The 18,468-nt window shown below is 38.8% G+C and overlaps 1 protein-coding gene across 3 annotated transcripts in view; it reads right to left on the bottom strand.

The window, feature by feature from the left end:
* Positions 1-66: 66 nt before the first annotated feature.
* Positions 67-18,468, bottom strand: part of LOC129269642 (trinucleotide repeat-containing gene 18 protein-like) — a 41,244-nt gene continuing 22,842 nt past the window's right edge. For 2 of the 3 annotated variants that reach the window (XM_064105164.1, XM_064105167.1), the window contains 15 exons: positions 16,547-18,016; positions 15,889-16,095; positions 15,166-15,322; positions 14,505-14,672; positions 13,334-13,550; positions 12,671-12,842; positions 12,328-12,462; positions 10,550-10,867; positions 9,815-10,147; positions 7,963-9,219; positions 7,035-7,618; positions 5,967-6,045; positions 5,132-5,256; positions 4,210-4,374; positions 67-3,452 (listed from right to left, as the gene is read on the bottom strand). In XM_064105164.1, the coding sequence (XP_063961234.1) occupies positions 3,252-3,452; positions 4,210-4,374; positions 5,132-5,256; positions 5,967-6,045; positions 7,035-7,618; positions 7,963-9,219; positions 9,815-10,147; positions 10,550-10,867; positions 12,328-12,462; positions 12,671-12,842; positions 13,334-13,550; positions 14,505-14,672; positions 15,166-15,322; positions 15,889-16,095; positions 16,547-18,016 (5,588 nt within the window). In that variant the 3' untranslated portion in view covers positions 67-3,251. The remainder of the gene's footprint in view (positions 3,453-4,209; positions 4,375-5,131; positions 5,257-5,966; positions 6,046-7,034; positions 7,619-7,962; positions 9,220-9,814; positions 10,148-10,549; positions 10,868-12,327; positions 12,463-12,670; positions 12,843-13,333; positions 13,551-14,504; positions 14,673-15,165; positions 15,323-15,888; positions 16,096-16,546; positions 18,017-18,468) is intronic. The other variant, XM_064105166.1, reaches the window with a different exon arrangement.

Below are 18,468 nucleotides of genomic sequence, written 5' to 3'. Positions count from 1 at the left end.
GGCAAAATAATGACGTGACAAAAACACTACAAAGAAATTAAACACATTTCACTCATGTAAACAGCATCACATTTCAATTTGAAATAGTTTATTTTTTGTTGCTTAAATCATCTCTCAACATGGTACAGTATTTGTTAAACAATTATTCTCAACAAATATAGTCGCATATCCGGTACATTTTCAGCACTGTATACACACAAAAAAAACAACAACAAGCCTTTGCTATTTAGATAATATTTTTTGGCCACCTCCTTGGCATGTAAAATATATATATTCATATCACTATATACATCTCATCTTATAGACTCAGATACAACACAAAAACAAAGTAGAATATTCATGTCATTACATTTCACAAATTAAATGATATTTTTTTTGCTTGGTTTAAATTTACATTAAAAGCAAAAAAAAAACGATAATAATAATTTCAAGAGATCTACACAGTGGTTCAGAAAAATAACTTAGAACAGAAGGACAATCTGATAAACCTGGAACACAATAAGGCATAAAAACAGTTTACAATGATTATAACATCAACAATTTCATGCAATGTTAAAACATATGACGTCAACTGAAAACACATAATTTCAATAAAAGGTGTACCGTGAAATATATATAGGGTGAATTGTAGTACGATCTCAGTTTAACATATTCATCTAGTTCCGCTGCCTAATCATCTGACATGGCGTCTTCAAATAATTATATTCCTTCTTTTTCATTCTGGTCTGGTGTTCAGCCCCCAAAGGAACAATAGTTAAACTTAGCAATATCCAAAGAAGTAATTTCAAGTAAAACTTGAGCACATTACTAAAAATACAAACTTCATCGTATCTACTTTGGATATTGTTCGTTGAAACTAAACAATACTCAAAGTGGGTGCCTTTACTGGTCTTTCCTAAGCATGTATACCATGGGTATGTCTCACGTATGATCACGGTTTACAAAGTACTGGCCTTTAGAATATGTGCTAACTTTTTAAAATGAAAAATCTTACTAACCCCCCCTAAAAAAAATATTGGGGGCAATAATAAAAAAAAAATTTACTACACATACTTTAAAAAATCTTTGCTTTTTTTATGCTTTTATTTTGATATTTTGAATGAAAAAAAAACAAATAAAAAATCTGATGAAATTTTACTTTTGACAGGTATGCTGTATTTAATTATCTAACCCCTTTCCCAAACGATTTGCCCTACATACCGTGTTGTACCCCAAAATATTTGGCTTATTAGGCTTCTCTTACTATGTAAGGGACTGTATTTTTACTGATAAAAACTAACATCGATTATGTCTTTACTTTCTCAAATACATGATTCTTTGTTACGAAATTTGATAAGAAAACATATTCACCTTATCAAATTGCGGGCTAACAAACTCAAATCCAGCAAATTTGCTTTATATTTACGAATAATTGATTTGCCATCATTGACAACGCTCTTCATTAATATATCATTTAAAGTATTACTGTTGGATTTCCATTAAAATCATGATCATTAAAAACATTTAAAATAACCAAAAGTATATATAAATAATTAGAAATGAATAAATAACAGAAATATATCATGAACCTAACCCAAATGAAGTACATATCATGGAATACCAAAATGCTTATACACATTGACAAAACATCATAAGGCAGAAACAAATAGGAACATTATCGTAAGCTTTCCCAAATACTTACTTGGGTTCTAATAGTAAAAATAGGTCAACCACTTCTGCCTGTGCTAATATTGCACATTTTCTACAAAATACTCTTCATGTCCATAAAACATGAATTATGTACAAATGACAAATCCTTTACATTTGTACATACGACTCTCCTAATTCTTTGGCGCAGAGAACAAGGGCGTTCTCTTGCAAAACCTAAATATGTACATATACAAATAATCACAATATCATTTTGTTGTAAACCTGTTGAGATTGCCAAAGAGAGAAAGTAAGCTTCATAAAATATCACATAATCTCCCATAGAAAGAGTCTTCATTTCAAATTCCAGTGAGGCAAAAATTTTATACATCATCTCGGCAAAGAAAAAAAAAAAGCTATCCGATTCACAGTACTGTGATATAAAATCATAACGTAATAAATTATCCATTGCACTACCATAATTTTCATCTGGTGGATACGTGCTTTGGAATTCAAAATTTGACTTCACATAATTGCAATAATACAAATCAACCAATGCATAACGTTACAAGAATTCATAATTTGTACACAGGTAATTGAATTTTTGTATCAAAAGCATCAAACATTCTCAGATCTAAGACATTATTCAATCCTAAGCAACGTGCTTGGTAATTGACTCAATTCACATTAATGAGAAATATTCATTTGTCAATAACATTCAATGCTCGCACTACCATGTTTTGAAGAATATATTCCTACATAAATTTCATGGCCATCGCAATTAAAATTCCAACAAATACTAGTACTTTCCTTGGAGTAAATACTGTCAAAATAGATTTTGGTCGAATCGAGTGGCTTGATAAAGACACCAGCAGACTGGGATTGTCATATCAAAAATTTCTAGGGCAGCTCTATAGGAATTAACTGGGCAATCTGCCATCTACCTGCGATTCATGTATTGCTGAGCTCCCGTTCTATTCATTGATTCATTTTGTATCATTTTCTCCCATACAAATCAAGTCTCAATGCCCAAAATTGACTGGGCCCTCTATTTACCATCTCCAGATAACTTGCAATTGACTATCTGTTCTGAGCCAATCAGATGCAAGGATTTCAGTAGCTTATAACAGCTATCAGTGAAAATCACAGAATACAGCTGACTCTGCTTGTGTCGAATCTCTTGAGACCTGGGGCCCGTCTTACGAAGAGTTGTGATTGATCCGATCAATCGCAACTATGGAAAGCCAGCAAAGTCAACATATACAATGCATCTTGGCTCAAAATTTGTTCTAGATATGAATGTATATCCATAAGTTCATTGATTTCTTGACAGTTTGGTGTGTTCGCCTTTGTTTACAAAGGACATTTTGCACATTTCCGGTAGAAAAAAATTATGACACTGATGGATTTCCATAGAGTTATGATTGATTGGATCAATCGTAACTCTATGTAAGACGGGCCCCTGGAAATTGTTTGGCTTGGCCAAAATTTGACTCAGATGATTTTATCAACACAAGTTGTGCATATTCTGGTCAGACATAATGCTTGGAGTTAGGTAATTGATTGACTCCTAGAAAGTGGACTTAGGCAGAATCTACTGCCTTGTTTAATGAAGTGCTCCTGGATCAATTGGCTGATACGGTATGGCCACTCCCCGGGTCGTAGGTGCCGGCTAGGTAGTAGATATCACTGGCACGGACTATTGTGTTGAGGTTCTTCTTGCCAGATACGTACTGCTTGTAATCGTCGATCGACAGTACCTCGCACTTGTGAGAGATGGTCTGGACATCGTTTTCATCGACGTGTTGGGACAGGTAGAGCGCCATCTGTAGGGGAGGAACAGAAAGGTTCAATTGAAATAGAATGGAGAGTATTCTGAAAAAAAAATCTAGAGAAGATTAAACTTTGGTGTGAAGCTCTGGGTAGCTCTAATGTGACACAAATCATTAAAGACATTCAATTCATCAGCATATTAGGGAATCAATCTATTACAACTGTCTGGGTACAAAAGTAGCAATTTGATAATTGGAATGGCTGCTCGCTTACAAAACTTTCCCCACCTCACTTACTCCCACAAACACAGTGCTTTGATGTGTATACCAGGGCCCCGTCTTACAAAGAGTTACAATTGATCCAATCAGTCGTAAATCTATGGCAATCCATCAGTGTCATAATTGTATACATGAAATTTGTAAAATGTCCTTTGTAAACAAAGGAGAACACATCAAATTGTCAAAAAATCAATGGATTTATGGATATACATTCATATCTAGAAAAAATAATGAACAAACATGCATTTTTACATGCTGACATTGCTGGCTTTCCATAGTTGAAGTCGATGTTCCTCCAGTTTCATGGGGTTTGTGGGGAAATGCATTTCTCTAGCACTGTTCGCACAATTGAAAGAAGATTTTGTATAGAAGTGTAAGGTGTCATTTTTCTCTCTCAATGACCACAAAACAGTGAAACTTTTTAAAAAAGAAACATGCTGTGATCCCCACTATTCAGCATGGTTTATTGCCTTCAAATAACCACAAACAAAATGGATAATATCTAGGGGCGTGCGCCATCCAGACTACGTACCTTGCCGTCATTTGGTTTCCGTCCCCCTTTGGTCTCCTCCGGATGATAAAACCATTTGACACGGACCACCATCATGCCACCCCAAGACTCCCACATACTCTCAATGCGACCGATGTAGGGCAGGTGGGGGCGCCCTGTAGATAGGAAAATGGCACACTCGCCAACCTGCATATGAAAGACACAAGATTATTGATATTGAGATATAATAATAATAATAGCAAAATGTGGCTCCAGCATAGCTGCCGATCAGCAATGCAAGAAATAAATTCCTGGTATTAATCCTAGGACTCAGCTTTTTGAGAATGGATGAGCAGCTAATGTGACATTACAAAATGATAATTTTCAGAATTCATAACTTTGTTATTCTGTTGAAAGTATTTCACATCTGTTTTGGGACTGCCCTGTAACTCAACAATTTATTCGGAACTTCCAAACCTCTTTTTTGAACAATGACGTGTATTTGAATAAGAATTTATTTTTGTTTGGTTGCCCTGACGTTCAATACTCTACTGTAAACCGTTATATTCTTCACGCTAAATATTTTATTTTGTGACACGTTGTAAGGGTGATCGGTTGTGTTTTAGTTCTTTTAAGAATGTATTGAAACGCTATTGTGAAATTGAAAGGGTTCTCCGTCAAAAACATCATAATTTTGTTTTATCATTACGGAAGATAATAGTACGCATTTACAGTTGTTGTAAACAAGTTTGCTTCATGATTTTTCTGTAAATTGACTTGCTTTCATGTTTTAATTTGAATAAAATCTTTCTATGAAAGATAAAAAACTGTTATTCTTTGAGGTATTTTCACCAAACCCTTATCAATACTTTCCCCATATATTTTTCTGCTTTTATCAAGAACCAACTTATCATCAAGATGAACTTCCCCTTTGAATGTGAAAAATTTGGACTATGGCACTTACCCGTATGATTTCCTTATCCCTGACGATAGACTTGTAGAAGAGTTTACGTGCTTTACCCTTGCTACCTCTCCTCTGTGTTGCCTTGCCTAACCAACGCCAGAATTGAAGTGGTGGAGAAAACGCAGCTGAAGAAACAAAAACATCAGAAATTATACTTATAGATAAATGCCAGTTGTGATAACAATCTAAAAGTAAGATTTAAAAGCAAAAAAAATCAATAAATAATCACCCATGATCCTGGTAGAAAATGTGTTATTCCTATGTCTGTTTCCAAGCAAAAATAATACACAGTCCCACATATGCTGATTTGCGTTGGCAATCTTCATTGTGATTACTTTTTAGCTTAGATTTTATGATTTCACATAGTAAGATTCCAAATACATGAGTAATCTTGTTGATAGAGAAAAAAAATTAATTAATTACTTAGACAAGAAAATCATTTCAATTCCCATGAAATATTTGAACCTTCACGAAATAATGAGTGACAAAAAAGAATACTATAAATTTCATACGACTTTATTGGTCCACAAGTTTTCCTTATAATTCAATTTTGTTGTCATTGCAACTTCAGGCCCAATAACAAAAAGATTTCCCATCAAACACAAATTTGAAAAAGAAAATACTTTTGATTGGTTACTCAGTAACCAATCAAAAGTATTTAAGTAACCAATCAAAAGTTTTTTTTTCTTCAAATTTGTGTTTGACGGGAAATCTGGTCATTCACTAGAACACAACACAACTGAAGGACTGAAGTTAATTGGTCATAGTGATTTTGTGATCGATTGCAAATCTTTGTGCAATAGGGCTCTGGTGTACTATTTATTTTCATCCATACCTTGTACATTGCATGATGTTGACAAAGAACCTTTCTTCTTTTTCTTGAGTTTCTTCTTCTTCCTCAAGGTGTCGGCACTCTAAACAAGACAAAAAAAAAAAATTCAATGAAACAGATGACAAATTTATTCAGAGCCAATTAGGTACAATGATTTGCGTAGCTTATAAGAAAAGTTCGTGAATGCCACTATTTTGTTTTATGAAATGCTACCTTGAAGATATAATCATCACAGACATTTACCAGTGGCAAGATAATTCAATGGTGAAAGAGCTGGAGGTGGGAATATAGTTCCTGGACTCAACGGCCCGTATTTTTAAGTCTGGTTTAATTTAAACTCTGGTCTAAAGTTGAGGTTTAACTATGGATAGCCAATTGTACCATAAATTTCTAACAGTAGAGGTTAATAGTATCAGCTCAATTGACTCTCATATCATTCTTATCTGTCTTGGAGGATAAATAAGATACTTGTCTTCATCATTAAGGAATTTGGAAAAAGCAAAGTAAACCTAAGAAGTAAATCATGTGAACAAATTTTGACATGCTTGGCTGCCCATAATTTTAGCACGGAGTTAGACTACGGTCTAAGTTAAACCTGAGTTCAGGATACGGGCTTATATATTTGAGCATAATTTGTTTGCAAACCATGAGCTCTTGAGAACTAAGCTAAAGATGCTGCCATGGTACTGACAATGGCAATGACACGAGGCTTATGGATCCTTGCCTACTATCCATAACATTTCGGACAAGTTTTCATAGAGTAAAATTAAGAATATCCCTTCACCTCTTATCACCCACAATTTGCGGGATTGATACAGGTTTAGACAATATGACATTAACAAGTACAGTTTAACCTGTGTTAGAGGCCACTTCTCCACAGCAGTCACCTGCCTACAGAGACCAATAAAACTGATTTCCATGGAAGCAGATAGATTATGAGTGTGGTAACCTGTCTAAGGCAGCCACTAGGCTGTAAAAACCATTCTGTGTTTCCCTTTTGTGGTCACTATAGACAGGTTTCACTGTATATAGTCTTTTCCCAAGATTTAGCAAATAATTGGCAAAACAAACCTTTGTATAGTGATCACTCTCATCATCACTCGAGTCATCAGAGTCAAAGCTTCCAAGTGTTCCACCCAGACTGTCTGGATAGTCCGGCTCCTCAGGATAAACCTCTGAAGAATAAACCGTTTCGATCTCGACTGTGCACTTGGCTTTACCTCCCAGCTTCTTCTTTGGCCCCTTCTTCTTGGTGCCAACCATTTTCCTATCAGCCGACAGCCCGGATGGCGAGAGCTTGGATTTCTTGGCTTTCACGGCAAACGACTTCCCCTGGCCCTTCTGCAACATCTTCTGACCAAACTTGGACGTTGATGACACCATCCCCTTCCGCTTCTTCAGCTTGGTGAGCTTTCCCATCTTCTGCTTGAGGGAGGAGCCACCAGACTGCTGAAGCTTGGATCCCTTGGGGATGGAGAGACCCTTCGCTTTGGTCTTGAGTTTGAGCTTGGACTTGTTTTTCTTGGTGAGTACTTTCTTTGATTTCTGATCCCCTGTTTTCTTGAGCTTGGGTGCAGATGGGAGGAAGACATCATTGTCCCCCTCAGAGACGGGATTGATGTCATCCTTACTGCTTTGGGACCTCCAGGAATATTCTAAATGGATAAAGAAAAAGTGGCGACCCTCATTATATTCCAAAATACTTAGATAACTAATGATCAAACTGTAGTCCTAATTCCAAACAGAGTGTATCCACTAAAAAACAATGTGCACAAAAGCATCATAATGCACTGTCATTGGACAAGCTTGTTTTGGGTGGTTAACTGAAACAAAGGGGTTCGAGTTCCTTCCAATTTACTGTGCTCATTTTATCATCCAAAAATATCTAAAACTAGAAAGAATATACTGAGAAGAAATTGTGATTCAGTATCATATTCCTGTATAGGTTGATTCAAGAATATTTTATGGTTGTAGCAACTAGATCACATTTAAGACATACCTCGTCTCTTACCATCCAATCTATCATCCAGATCATCTGCCTTGACAAGTTCCATCTTCCATTCTGTGGTCGAACTAGTCTCAGAAGGTCTTCTCCTCCGTTTCCGTTGCACCATTATAGGCGATGGCTCAAAGTCCACCAATGGAAAGTCTTGTGGAAGCATTCGGATATGATCCAGAGGGATTCGTCCCGAGTCCCCGTCGTCGAACTCCACGGTGGTGAAGTTGGCATCGAGGGTGGGATTTGGGGAGCCCTTGACCACCGTGCCCGGGTAGAGGTATTTGTACTGTTGGCTCCAGTAGGCACAGATGCGGGTTCCCTCTGGAAGGTACCTGGTGGAAGATGGCTTGACGTCAGCGATAGCTTCCTGCAGGATCTGCTCTTGAGAAAAGACATGCGGTCGACTGCCCCGCCCACCTTCAATCACAACACCATAAACATCGGGTGGCTGGATGGCTCGTACATTTCCTGCATGGAAGAGACCATCGATGGGTATAAGAACCCGAAGGCCATCCTTGAGTTCATCAACAGAAAGCACACAATTACGTGGGGCAGGGGTCGACGGCCTTTCCACCAAGGAGCTAAGTGGAACATTTTCTCCATCACTGTCACTACTGTCTGTAGATTCCTGTTCTAAGGCCCTCAGAGCCATTTCCAAAGGATTTAACTTGTCTTGAGTTGGTGTCTTGTCCTTCTTCTTGGCTTTCTTCTTCAGTTTCTTCCGCCTTGTTTCATCTTGTGGTTGACCATCGTCACCCTCTTCATCCTCTTGGGCACTAAGTCGAATCAGTTTCTTCCTCATCTGTAGAGGATCAGTCTTGAGGGCATCGAGAACACTTCCAATCTGGTTCACCATCCCAGCCTGGTTGGACCCTGCTGCACTTGCTGCATTTTGTCCAGGACCAGAAGGATCCTTCTTCATCCCCGGAGATTGCAGAATCTTCCTCTTGGCTGGCTCCACCAATTCCATTTTCCGCTGTGGGCTGATATCCCGAGACTGTACTGGACTTATGTCGCTCAAGAAGATCCTTTCACTCCTGCGGCGACACCAGCTCCTCTCATCAAACTGCGGGGCAGGTGCTGAAGATGCAGAAGGATGATTTGGTGATTGCCTTTGATTCGTCTTGTTCTCATTCTTGTTGGCGTTTTTGTTGGTGATCTGTTTGACCTTCTTTGGCTTCTCACCCTTGGAAGACGTACTTGATGACTTGAAGGATTTCTCTGCCTTATTCACTTTCTTAATTTTCTTAACAGTCCCTGTAAAGATACAGGATAAAATGGAAGCATTGTATCTATTGTCCATTTTGAGGTTTGAGTTTATGCAGATTGCTTGAAAATGCAGTGTTGCTGTAATTATCATTTTATATAAAACTCTATAATGTTTTTTTTTATTAACCGGGGTAATATTGAGTTCAAGAACCCAGACAGCTTTTTCATACTCTTCTTATTCTCATTTCATCCTCTTTTTCTTCATTTTGTCCTTTTATTTTCACTACTTAAAAATCATAGGGGAGAGCAGTTGTCACCCCCATCACCCCAGCCCGCTAAGGGGGACCCTATGCATGATGAGACAGTGAATTATCTTCAATGAGAGAGTGAACTAGCGCAATAATCAGACAGTGAATTTTTTCGAGATAACTCCAAAACTTTCACCCTTTCACTTAGAACGTAGGAAAATGGGAATATCCAGGTTTGTGGAATAGATTATCCCAAGATTTGATTAAACCCCTGTTTAGGGTGTGCAAATCTAGGACACCTGCGCAAATCCCTAAGCAGTCTTTAGTTTACTGTAAATATATAACATAAATCAAACAAAATCAAACTGATATGGAGAACAATAAAGAACACTTACTCTTCTCGCCGTTTGCTGAAATCAGTTTCTTCTTCATGACCTTGATCTTCTTTCCCCCAACCTTGACTGCTCCGGATCCCTTCAACCGAACCACTCCTTTGACCTTCTTGGTGGCACCGTGAAGCGATGACAACGTCAGAGTCTTGGACTTGTCCTTGATCTTCTTCTTCTTGACTTTGGTGGGCGTGGCACAGCACGAGGAGGACTGGTTGGAGGAGAGTTCGGCAAGGAGAGCAAGGCCTTTGTGATTGCTCCAGCTGGTTCCGCTGGGTTGGGAGGATGTGGTGGTCGTTGCCGTGCTACCATCCTCCAGGGTTGAGTCACTGTCCTCTCCTAAAGAAACACAGGAATATGGTTCAAACGGTTTACATTCATGTGGTCTAAAATCAGGTGATGTACTTCTCAGATACTCTTCTACCACATGGGCTAAACCAAATCAGTCTTCAAGCAAATTAAATATCACAATTTCAATAGTAACATGGTTAAAGTCTGTCCAGCGATTCGACTGCTTTATCAATGAAACAAGTTCCTTTAAAGTGGTTTTCAAGGGGCATTTGAATGTTTTGCAAAGGTTTTGTGAAGGATGCGAATGTACAAAAATGGCAATTACTAACATTCACATTTTATGCCATAAAGTGCTCTAAACGGGTACATAATTTAAGTAGATTTTCTAATATATGTAATTTACATAATGTAATCATATCCAGTTGCCAACATCATTATTCATCAGCTTACCATAGACATGTGAGATCAACAAGCCTGGTTTCAATTTGTTATCTGCAACGAAGGCATCAAGCTTTGAAGATGGTAGTGGTGCTGCTACGTTTGTGCTGGCAGCGGGAGACGTTGCCCCCGCGAGCGCAACCTTGGACTTGCTCTTCTTCTTCTTCCCAGAATGTAGGCCCATCTTTCCTTCTTTGTTCTTCAGCTTCTTGGTCTTGGTCTTGATCTTGGGTGATTTGAGCGGCTTGACAGAAGCCGAGGATGGAGAAGTGGGTGTGGTCTTGGTGGGCGTGGCCTTACTGGGCCAAATGACACTACCGGAGTCTGTGTCTGAGAGGGGGAAAAACAAAACGCAAATTACTATAATGATAATAATGATGATAATGAGGGTGATAATTTTGATAATACAATTATCATTTAATTATAATAACAAACATTAATAATATACAACATTTATATAGTACTGTAATGTTTCAAGCATGACGCACTATTACCCTGGCATTAGCATGGCTGCATTGATCAGGAGCTCGAGCATTCCAGGAATTCAATTGGTTACCTAATTACTACACCTGAGTGGAGGAAGGCAAACGTAGATAATGATAATGATGTCAGATGATAACAATAACATTAATGTGCATGTTTGTTGTCAATGTAGTGTATATACCTTTTAGATAATGCTGCCCACCTCACCAAGTAAATATTTTGGCTTTAGGAATAGGTAAGGTTTCTTCATGAAATTCATGCCCATAACCTTTACTGCATGAGGGATATCCCAGTGCTATTTCCAATCTCATGCCTGTTCATGCCTTTGTAACAACCCGACTGGACATTTGCAACTCGATTTTGACTGGTTTGAATCAACATCAACTGCACAGACTTCAGCGTCTGCAGAACATGGCCGCACGTCTTGTGTCCCTTCAAAGAAAGAGAGTCCACATTACTCCAATTCTGCGTGACCTACAGTGGCTGCCTGTCAACCAGAGAATAGCCTATAAACTTGGGGCCCTCGTATTTAAAGCACTTAACGATAAATCTCCACCCTACATATCAGAGCTCTTATCTCAGCATAGACCAACACGCAGTCTCAGATCAGCAGATCGAGCATTGCTGACAGAATCTCTCAGCCACACAACTTGGGGGGACAGAGCCTTCTACATCTCTGGACCAAAGCTGTGGAATAGCCTTCCCCAATTTATCAGGAGAGCAGAGACCCGATCAACTTTTGAGTCTTACCTGAAGACCTTTCTGTTCCCCATTGCAACATTATTGCAAGAATAACTCAATTGTAGCATTACTAGGACAGTACTTGAACTGAATGATGATCCTAAGCACTGTTTGAAGACATTGAAATTTGTGAGATATTTCCTATTTTTGAGCAAGCGCCATGAGCGCCCAGCTGAGGCGGATACCAGCGCTATACAAGAACCCATCATCATCATCATCATCATCTCCCATTGCTGTGACAATGCAGAAACTGGGGAACATTTCATGAAAGTTTTCATTGACTAATTTGTTCTCAGCAAATCGGATGCAAGGATTTACAGTAGCTTATAAAAATAGCCGGAGAATATCACTGAAGAAATTGAAATGCTCCTGGTTAACTGGAAAGTGAAGATGCTGAACGAGATAACTTTGTTTTATGCCATGGCTAAAAGGGGCTAAGCCTAAAAAAGACTAAAATAAGATGACAGATATCATAATCACAATCATCATCATGTGACAAACTCCTTCTAATAATGCAATGATAGAACACTAATTCATTGATCAAACTCAATATTCATTCTCGTTACCTGATGTGAATGGGTCGTGACTGGCAAGATTTGAAAAATGGAGTTTCTTTGAGGCCGACTTTGAGATGTGCTGCTTCTTGGAGGGGACGTCGGATCTGACGGGTGAGCCGGTACGCTTCTTACCACTCTTAGAACCTGTGACAATGAGGCGATATGATATGATAACTATAAATAGAAGAATTTGACTTTGCACTTTCCACCAAAGTATCATCTCTTAAGAAAAATTTAAAATTAAGTGTTTTAGCTTCCAATATTTCTATGAACACATATCATCTACAAGTGATATTCTGAATGGCTTTTAATTATTTCTGAATGATAGTTTTTTCCCCATTGTCTCACTTACTTTTGACCTTCAAAGCAGTAAATTGTCCTTCTGAGCTTGACTTTAGAGAAAGAGTTTTTGAGCCAGACTTGTCCTTCTTCTTCTTGATGAGGGGTTTTGAGTCACCGGAGCCTGGGACGAGAAGAGAGCCACCGGAACCAGTCTTGCTCTTTAACTTCTTGGTCTTCTTAACCTGAGGGTAAACACAAATTCTGTTACAGCAACTCCCACAGGAACTTGGCAGGACAGCTTTTTGCTGGTATAACGACTAGCTGGTATATAAACTATTACACAGAAAACATTGTACGGCTAAGTTAATCAGGTATCACGGCTGACCTTATAGATGACAGAAATATCTCTTGGGTGTTTTTATCAAAGTGGAAACAATGGTAGAGCGGGGATTCGAACCTAAAATAAAATACAAATTGTGGACCAATGATATTTTTACATAGACAAAGAGGGTGTTGTAATAAATAAATTACAATCAATTGCAAATTTCCATTTCAATTTTACAAGTGATTGATCGATTTTAGTGAGAGCAAATTCATTTCATTCTTCTTATTGGAAAGTGAAGTTGATAGGAAATTAAAATGGAAGTGATTGAGTTGGAACAGAAGGGCATCTTCCACATTATCTGTATCACCATGCAAACAACCTTCAAAGATCATCATCATCATCACATACCAGTTTGGTGGTCTTGTCTTTTGGCTCCTTCGCTCCCTTTGCTTCTTTCACTTGTTCCTTGGATTCTTTAGGTTCCTTGGATTCTTTATATTCCTTGGATTCTTTCTTGGTCTTGTGTTCTTTCTTCTTTTTCTTCTTGGGCACCACCACGGGTTCTTCCAACGATGCAGCAGCTTCCAAGAGAACTTTGGCGGACGAATGCAGACTCTTCACTTCCCTATTAAAGATTAAGAAACAAACTGGTGGTGATTTTCTAGCTTGATTGCTAAAAAGAAATGAATGCTTGTACGCAAGGAATGGAAGGACCAAAGGTTCGAGATCCTTTCCACGGGAAGTGGTAGTGAGAATACATGCTTACCATACGGCACCAACGCATGAAATGAGAATCCAACCCTGGGTCCCGTAACACAATAGTTAGCGATTAATCATATGCTTGATTTCTACTATTAATTGTACGTTGTCTTCAATGCAATACAATCGTAAATCGATGATTGTTAAGCTTTGTGATATGGGCCCTAGGTCATCTGACTGCGTAACCAATCCGCTAATGTGTGAGCTATCATGCCTCATGTGATGATTGAAAGTGTCACCTCTAAAAAATATATCCTCATCCTTTTTGTACAAGTTTGGCTGCTTCAGGGGAATGTTTCCTCTTGTAAAATGTGCAATCAAGAACTTTCTAGTATCCTTTGTAAGATTGTTTGGTTTGTAATAAATTCTGGTTCACTGATGTCTATTTCGGTACAGTTTTGAATGCCGTGCAATCGAGCATCTCTTTAAAAGTTCTGGGGGAGCATTTTATAAACGGACTTGTTGAATGTTTTAGCTGACTAGGTATGTATATTTCAGGCAGTTACCATAGGAACTCTGCTTCTTGGCCTATGAAAATCAAGGAAAGTTGTCATATTTGATAGCTTGCCAGACAACAAAACACTCATGAGTATAAAAACATTGCTGACACTTTGAACCTCCTTTTAGGCCAGAGTTATGTGCCATAATTAGATATCATTTCAACTTGACCATTCCAAAACGGCAGAGAACCCATCAATACTTTTATGCATTACAATCAACTTTACCACATTCATTAAGAATGGGTTTAATTTAGATTATGCCTTTAGTTTTTGTTTCCCATGGGGATATTTGTCTATCTTTAAGTGTGGACTTAGCTTACTTTTCCTTAGGACTTTCTTTCGGAACCACTTTTGGAGCTTCTTTCATAGCTTCTTCTTGTGTCTCTGAGCTGGATTTGCTGCTGAACTTTCTTTTCCTCGGCCTTCCCCTTCCTCGTCTCTTCTCTGTAGATGTAGGGCTACTACTATTCTTAGAGTCCTCTCGTGCTCTGTTAAACAAAAAATAGATGATGTTTTAATCAATCAATAAGTTAATTATATTAGGATAACTGTATCAGTGTCATGGGTACCTAGGAGTAAAGCTACTGACGACGCATTATTTGAAAATTGAAATAAGGAGAGGAAAAATGGAGAGATAGAACACTTATGTTGACCAGATATCCAAACGGAAGCAAGGAAAATGAGTAGGAATCAATGTCATAATTGCAGGCAGGAAGAAACATTTTTTTTAAAGTGAGAGGTTTCAATGATCTAACATTTACAGCAATACCAATACAACCATTAATATATGGGCTTTTCCATAAACTTATGTTTCTCTGTTGTATAGATTAAATGAATGGTTTTAACGCTGCCATATTATCATGGGTCAGACATTTATTATCATCTTCTGGAATTGCCATATATAATAAATGTTACCTGTGGAGATCATCATAATGCAATTCTGCAAGAGGGAATATAATGTAGACACAATAATCAACTCACCTCTTGTCCTTTTTCTTTTGTAGTTTGTCTAGTTCCTTCTTCTTCTCCTTGTATTTCCTCTGAAGTTCTGCTAGTTTCATCCTCATCTCTAGTTCCATTGGGTTCATATTCTCTGCTGATCCCAGAGGGGTTCCACATGCCGATACTTCACTCCGTCCTGTGAGGTCAAAGGTTAAAGAGCAGTGTGGTCAAAGGTTAAAGAGTAGTGTGGTCAAAGGTTAAAGAGTAGTGTGGTCAAAGGTTAAAGAGTAGTGTGGTCAAAGGTTAAAGAGTAGTGAGTTCAAAGGTTACAGAGTAGTGAGTTCAAAGGTTAAAGAGTAGTGTGGTCAAAGGTTAAAGAGTAGTGAGGTCTCATTCCACACTGATTATCCTAAATTGTCTGCAATCAGTTCATCTATTAACCATCTTTTACAATTGCCATTTTGAAAATTCAAAATTTAGACCTTTGGTTGAAGTTGAACTTAATACCAATACATGAGCAAAGTTCATTGACCACAGTTGACCTTTGACTTTGTGACCTTAAATTCATTCCAAGTGACACTTGATTACATTATGCCCAAGTTTAAAGAAGGAGAACTTTATACTTTCAAACTTTAGGTGACATTTCATAAACTTAACCTTAGGTTAATAATTCAATATTGAGCCACCACCGGAAAAATGGTGCATTAACTCGCTTCTGTTGTTGGACAAGGCTTGAGTAAAACTACAGACAAGAATTCATACCATTTGCCTCTTTCTTGATAGTGATTGGGCATCGTATCTTGAGACTGAGTTCACCGGGGGAAATCCCAGTTAGGTCGTCATTATCCAGGTCGCAGCCTCCGTTCGAGGTCATGGCGCTGACAGAATTGCCTTGGAGGGGAACATTGGATTCTGTCGTCGTTGATTCGGTTTCATCCAGCTCATCAGAATTTTCTGTCCGATGTTGCTCTGTTTCATGAAGGAGACGAAAAGCAACCATTATAATTTAAGATCAAAATCTGTTAAGGTGAACTGTTGTCTTCTACCTTAATTATGTGCCAAATGACATTATGCCAACTGCTATGTTCCCCAGCTTCTTTTTTTTTTTAATTTTCCGACGTTCAGTTTGTCATTCCAGGATTTCTAATAAGTTTTTATTTACAACAAACAACCCTACTACGAAGGGACTATAATTAGTACATAATGTAGATATGATTCCTTACTTAGAGAGGGTAAAATTGTAGATGAATTAATCATATTTGAAGCTAATTTTAAAGCTCAGATAAATGATAATATCCAAAAATAAAAAAGCTAATCTTTTATATTAACTACCTCGATAGCTGTAATTTTGTAAATTTCACTTCTGATCTGTTTTATTTTCTGGCGTAAACATTACTTCCTTAGTTGATGTAAATCTTACCAGCGACGCAGTTCCAAAATTCTGCTCTAGATGCCAATGCCTTTCGCTCTGCAACTTCACTGAGAAGTGCGATGCCTTCAATGGCAGCGATTTGATCCTGATCCAGTCCATCCACACTAGTAGCAAAAGTCTGCATTGTTGTCAGGACGTTAGTGATTAGAGTTTCCCGACTGGTCGTTGGAACAGACATGCTTGTGCTTTCGGTTAACGCCGATGTAACAGCACTTTTACTTTCCGTTACCACCACCATTGGTGGGGTCGCGATGCTGGGAGTTGCCCCAGTGTCTGAAGGTAGATTGTTGGTATCCTCCCGGACTCCTTCACATTGCGGTGTTTCCTCATTCTGCAATTCGTTCAAGGTTTGGAGAACAATCTCCTCATTCTCAGTTTGCAGATTACTGTCTTTGATCTCTTCTTCTTTCACGCTCATTACATCAGTACTATTTATGTCACTTTGAATACTTGTTTGCTTAAAATGTTCATGCGAACTCTCTTCTTTGTGCTCAATGTCGTCTTCCGTTTTTGTTTGAGCAATAGTGATTTCTGAAAACAAAGGGGTTGACGGAGTCCTAGAAACCTCGGGTGAATCCACTGTTACCACATCAATATTGGGTTCTATTAAAAGTTTATTTTGGTTCATCTCAGTTTGTTGCGTACGTGAGACTTTGGCACTTGGGCTATTAACATCGGCGTCATTTTCTTCCTCCCGATCCACTTCAATTTTTGCCGCTGGTGCCGGCGGCGTTTCGGCGGGAGACGTTTGCACGCTAGTACTTTTTAAAACACCTTCTTTCTTGTCCTTGTTTGGCCGCAAAGGCGGGATTTGTGTTTGGATCGCGTGAGACCTATCAGGTAAAAATTCTTTCTTGTCCTTTGCGTCTTGATTTGCCCGTGAGCATGGCGTTTGTGGTCCTGAAACGGGCGGGGGATTCTCATAAAGATAGGGTACTGAGGGAGGGTACATGAAAGGAAGAGATGGGTGTTGCGATGCCGCGACAGGAATTGCTTGTAAGAACGGTGATGGCGGATGGTGGATGGAATGTTTGATGTCCAGAGGTTCTTGCGATCCCGTTCTACACCTCTCCGACTGCCGGCTCTCCGGTCGAACCTCTCCTTTCACATCACCCGATTCTCGTCGGTTCCTGTGATGACCACTCCCACATTTTAGCGAATCGGAAGAGAGTTTCAAACTGCTTGGGTCGTTACTCGGAGGCTTGGGTTGTTCTTTCCTATTCCGATCTTGCTGCTCAGCCTGACGGTACATGTTTGCAATGGCCTCATGCTGTTGCTGGAGGAAGGCCTGAACTTCTGGACTGCTTCCCGCCCCCGGTATGTGCTGGAGAAGACCCGGATGTTGGGAGGGATGAGCCGGACCCGGAATCGGACCGTAAGGGAACTGGTTTAACATCAGCTGCTGGAGTTGGTGACTGTGAGGCTGAAGGTGAGGAGGGACTAAATATCGTGGCCAGACTGTGAAAATGGAAACAAAAAGTAAAACAACAACTGATATTAATGCCTTATAGACAATAGGAATTGCGGGGCCCGCGAAAGTTGAGGGAAGGCCCGTTAATGCTAAAAAAAAGCGAAGTCTTAACAGTTGCATTTCATACAAGTAAAAGTGCACTACAACGTGGCACTTAAATTAGGAAGCTTTGCTAATCCTTCATGAGTTGTTTTATGTTCGGCGCGAACTTTAAAAAAGTATTTGCGAGGGCGATACTCACAAATTCTTAAAAAAGTCTTTGTTTATCTTTTGAATATAGCTTGCATTTCTTGGAACATTTCACGGTTAGTTTGCTTTTTTGCTTCCGTATTCTTTGTGACTGTTAGCTGACTTTAATTTTTCAATGTACACACAACATCTGCGTGCACACCTCATGAGAAATTCATGCGAACTTCGCAAGAACTGCTTTAGGACTCTG

The sequence above is a fragment of the Lytechinus pictus genome, chromosome 10, assembly GCF_037042905.1.
Source record: "Lytechinus pictus isolate F3 Inbred chromosome 10, Lp3.0, whole genome shotgun sequence".
Classification (NCBI taxonomy): domain Eukaryota; kingdom Metazoa; phylum Echinodermata; class Echinoidea; order Temnopleuroida; family Toxopneustidae; genus Lytechinus; species Lytechinus pictus.
The sequence above is the reverse complement of the archived record's forward strand: the minus strand, read 5'-3'. Positions and strand labels throughout refer to the sequence as shown.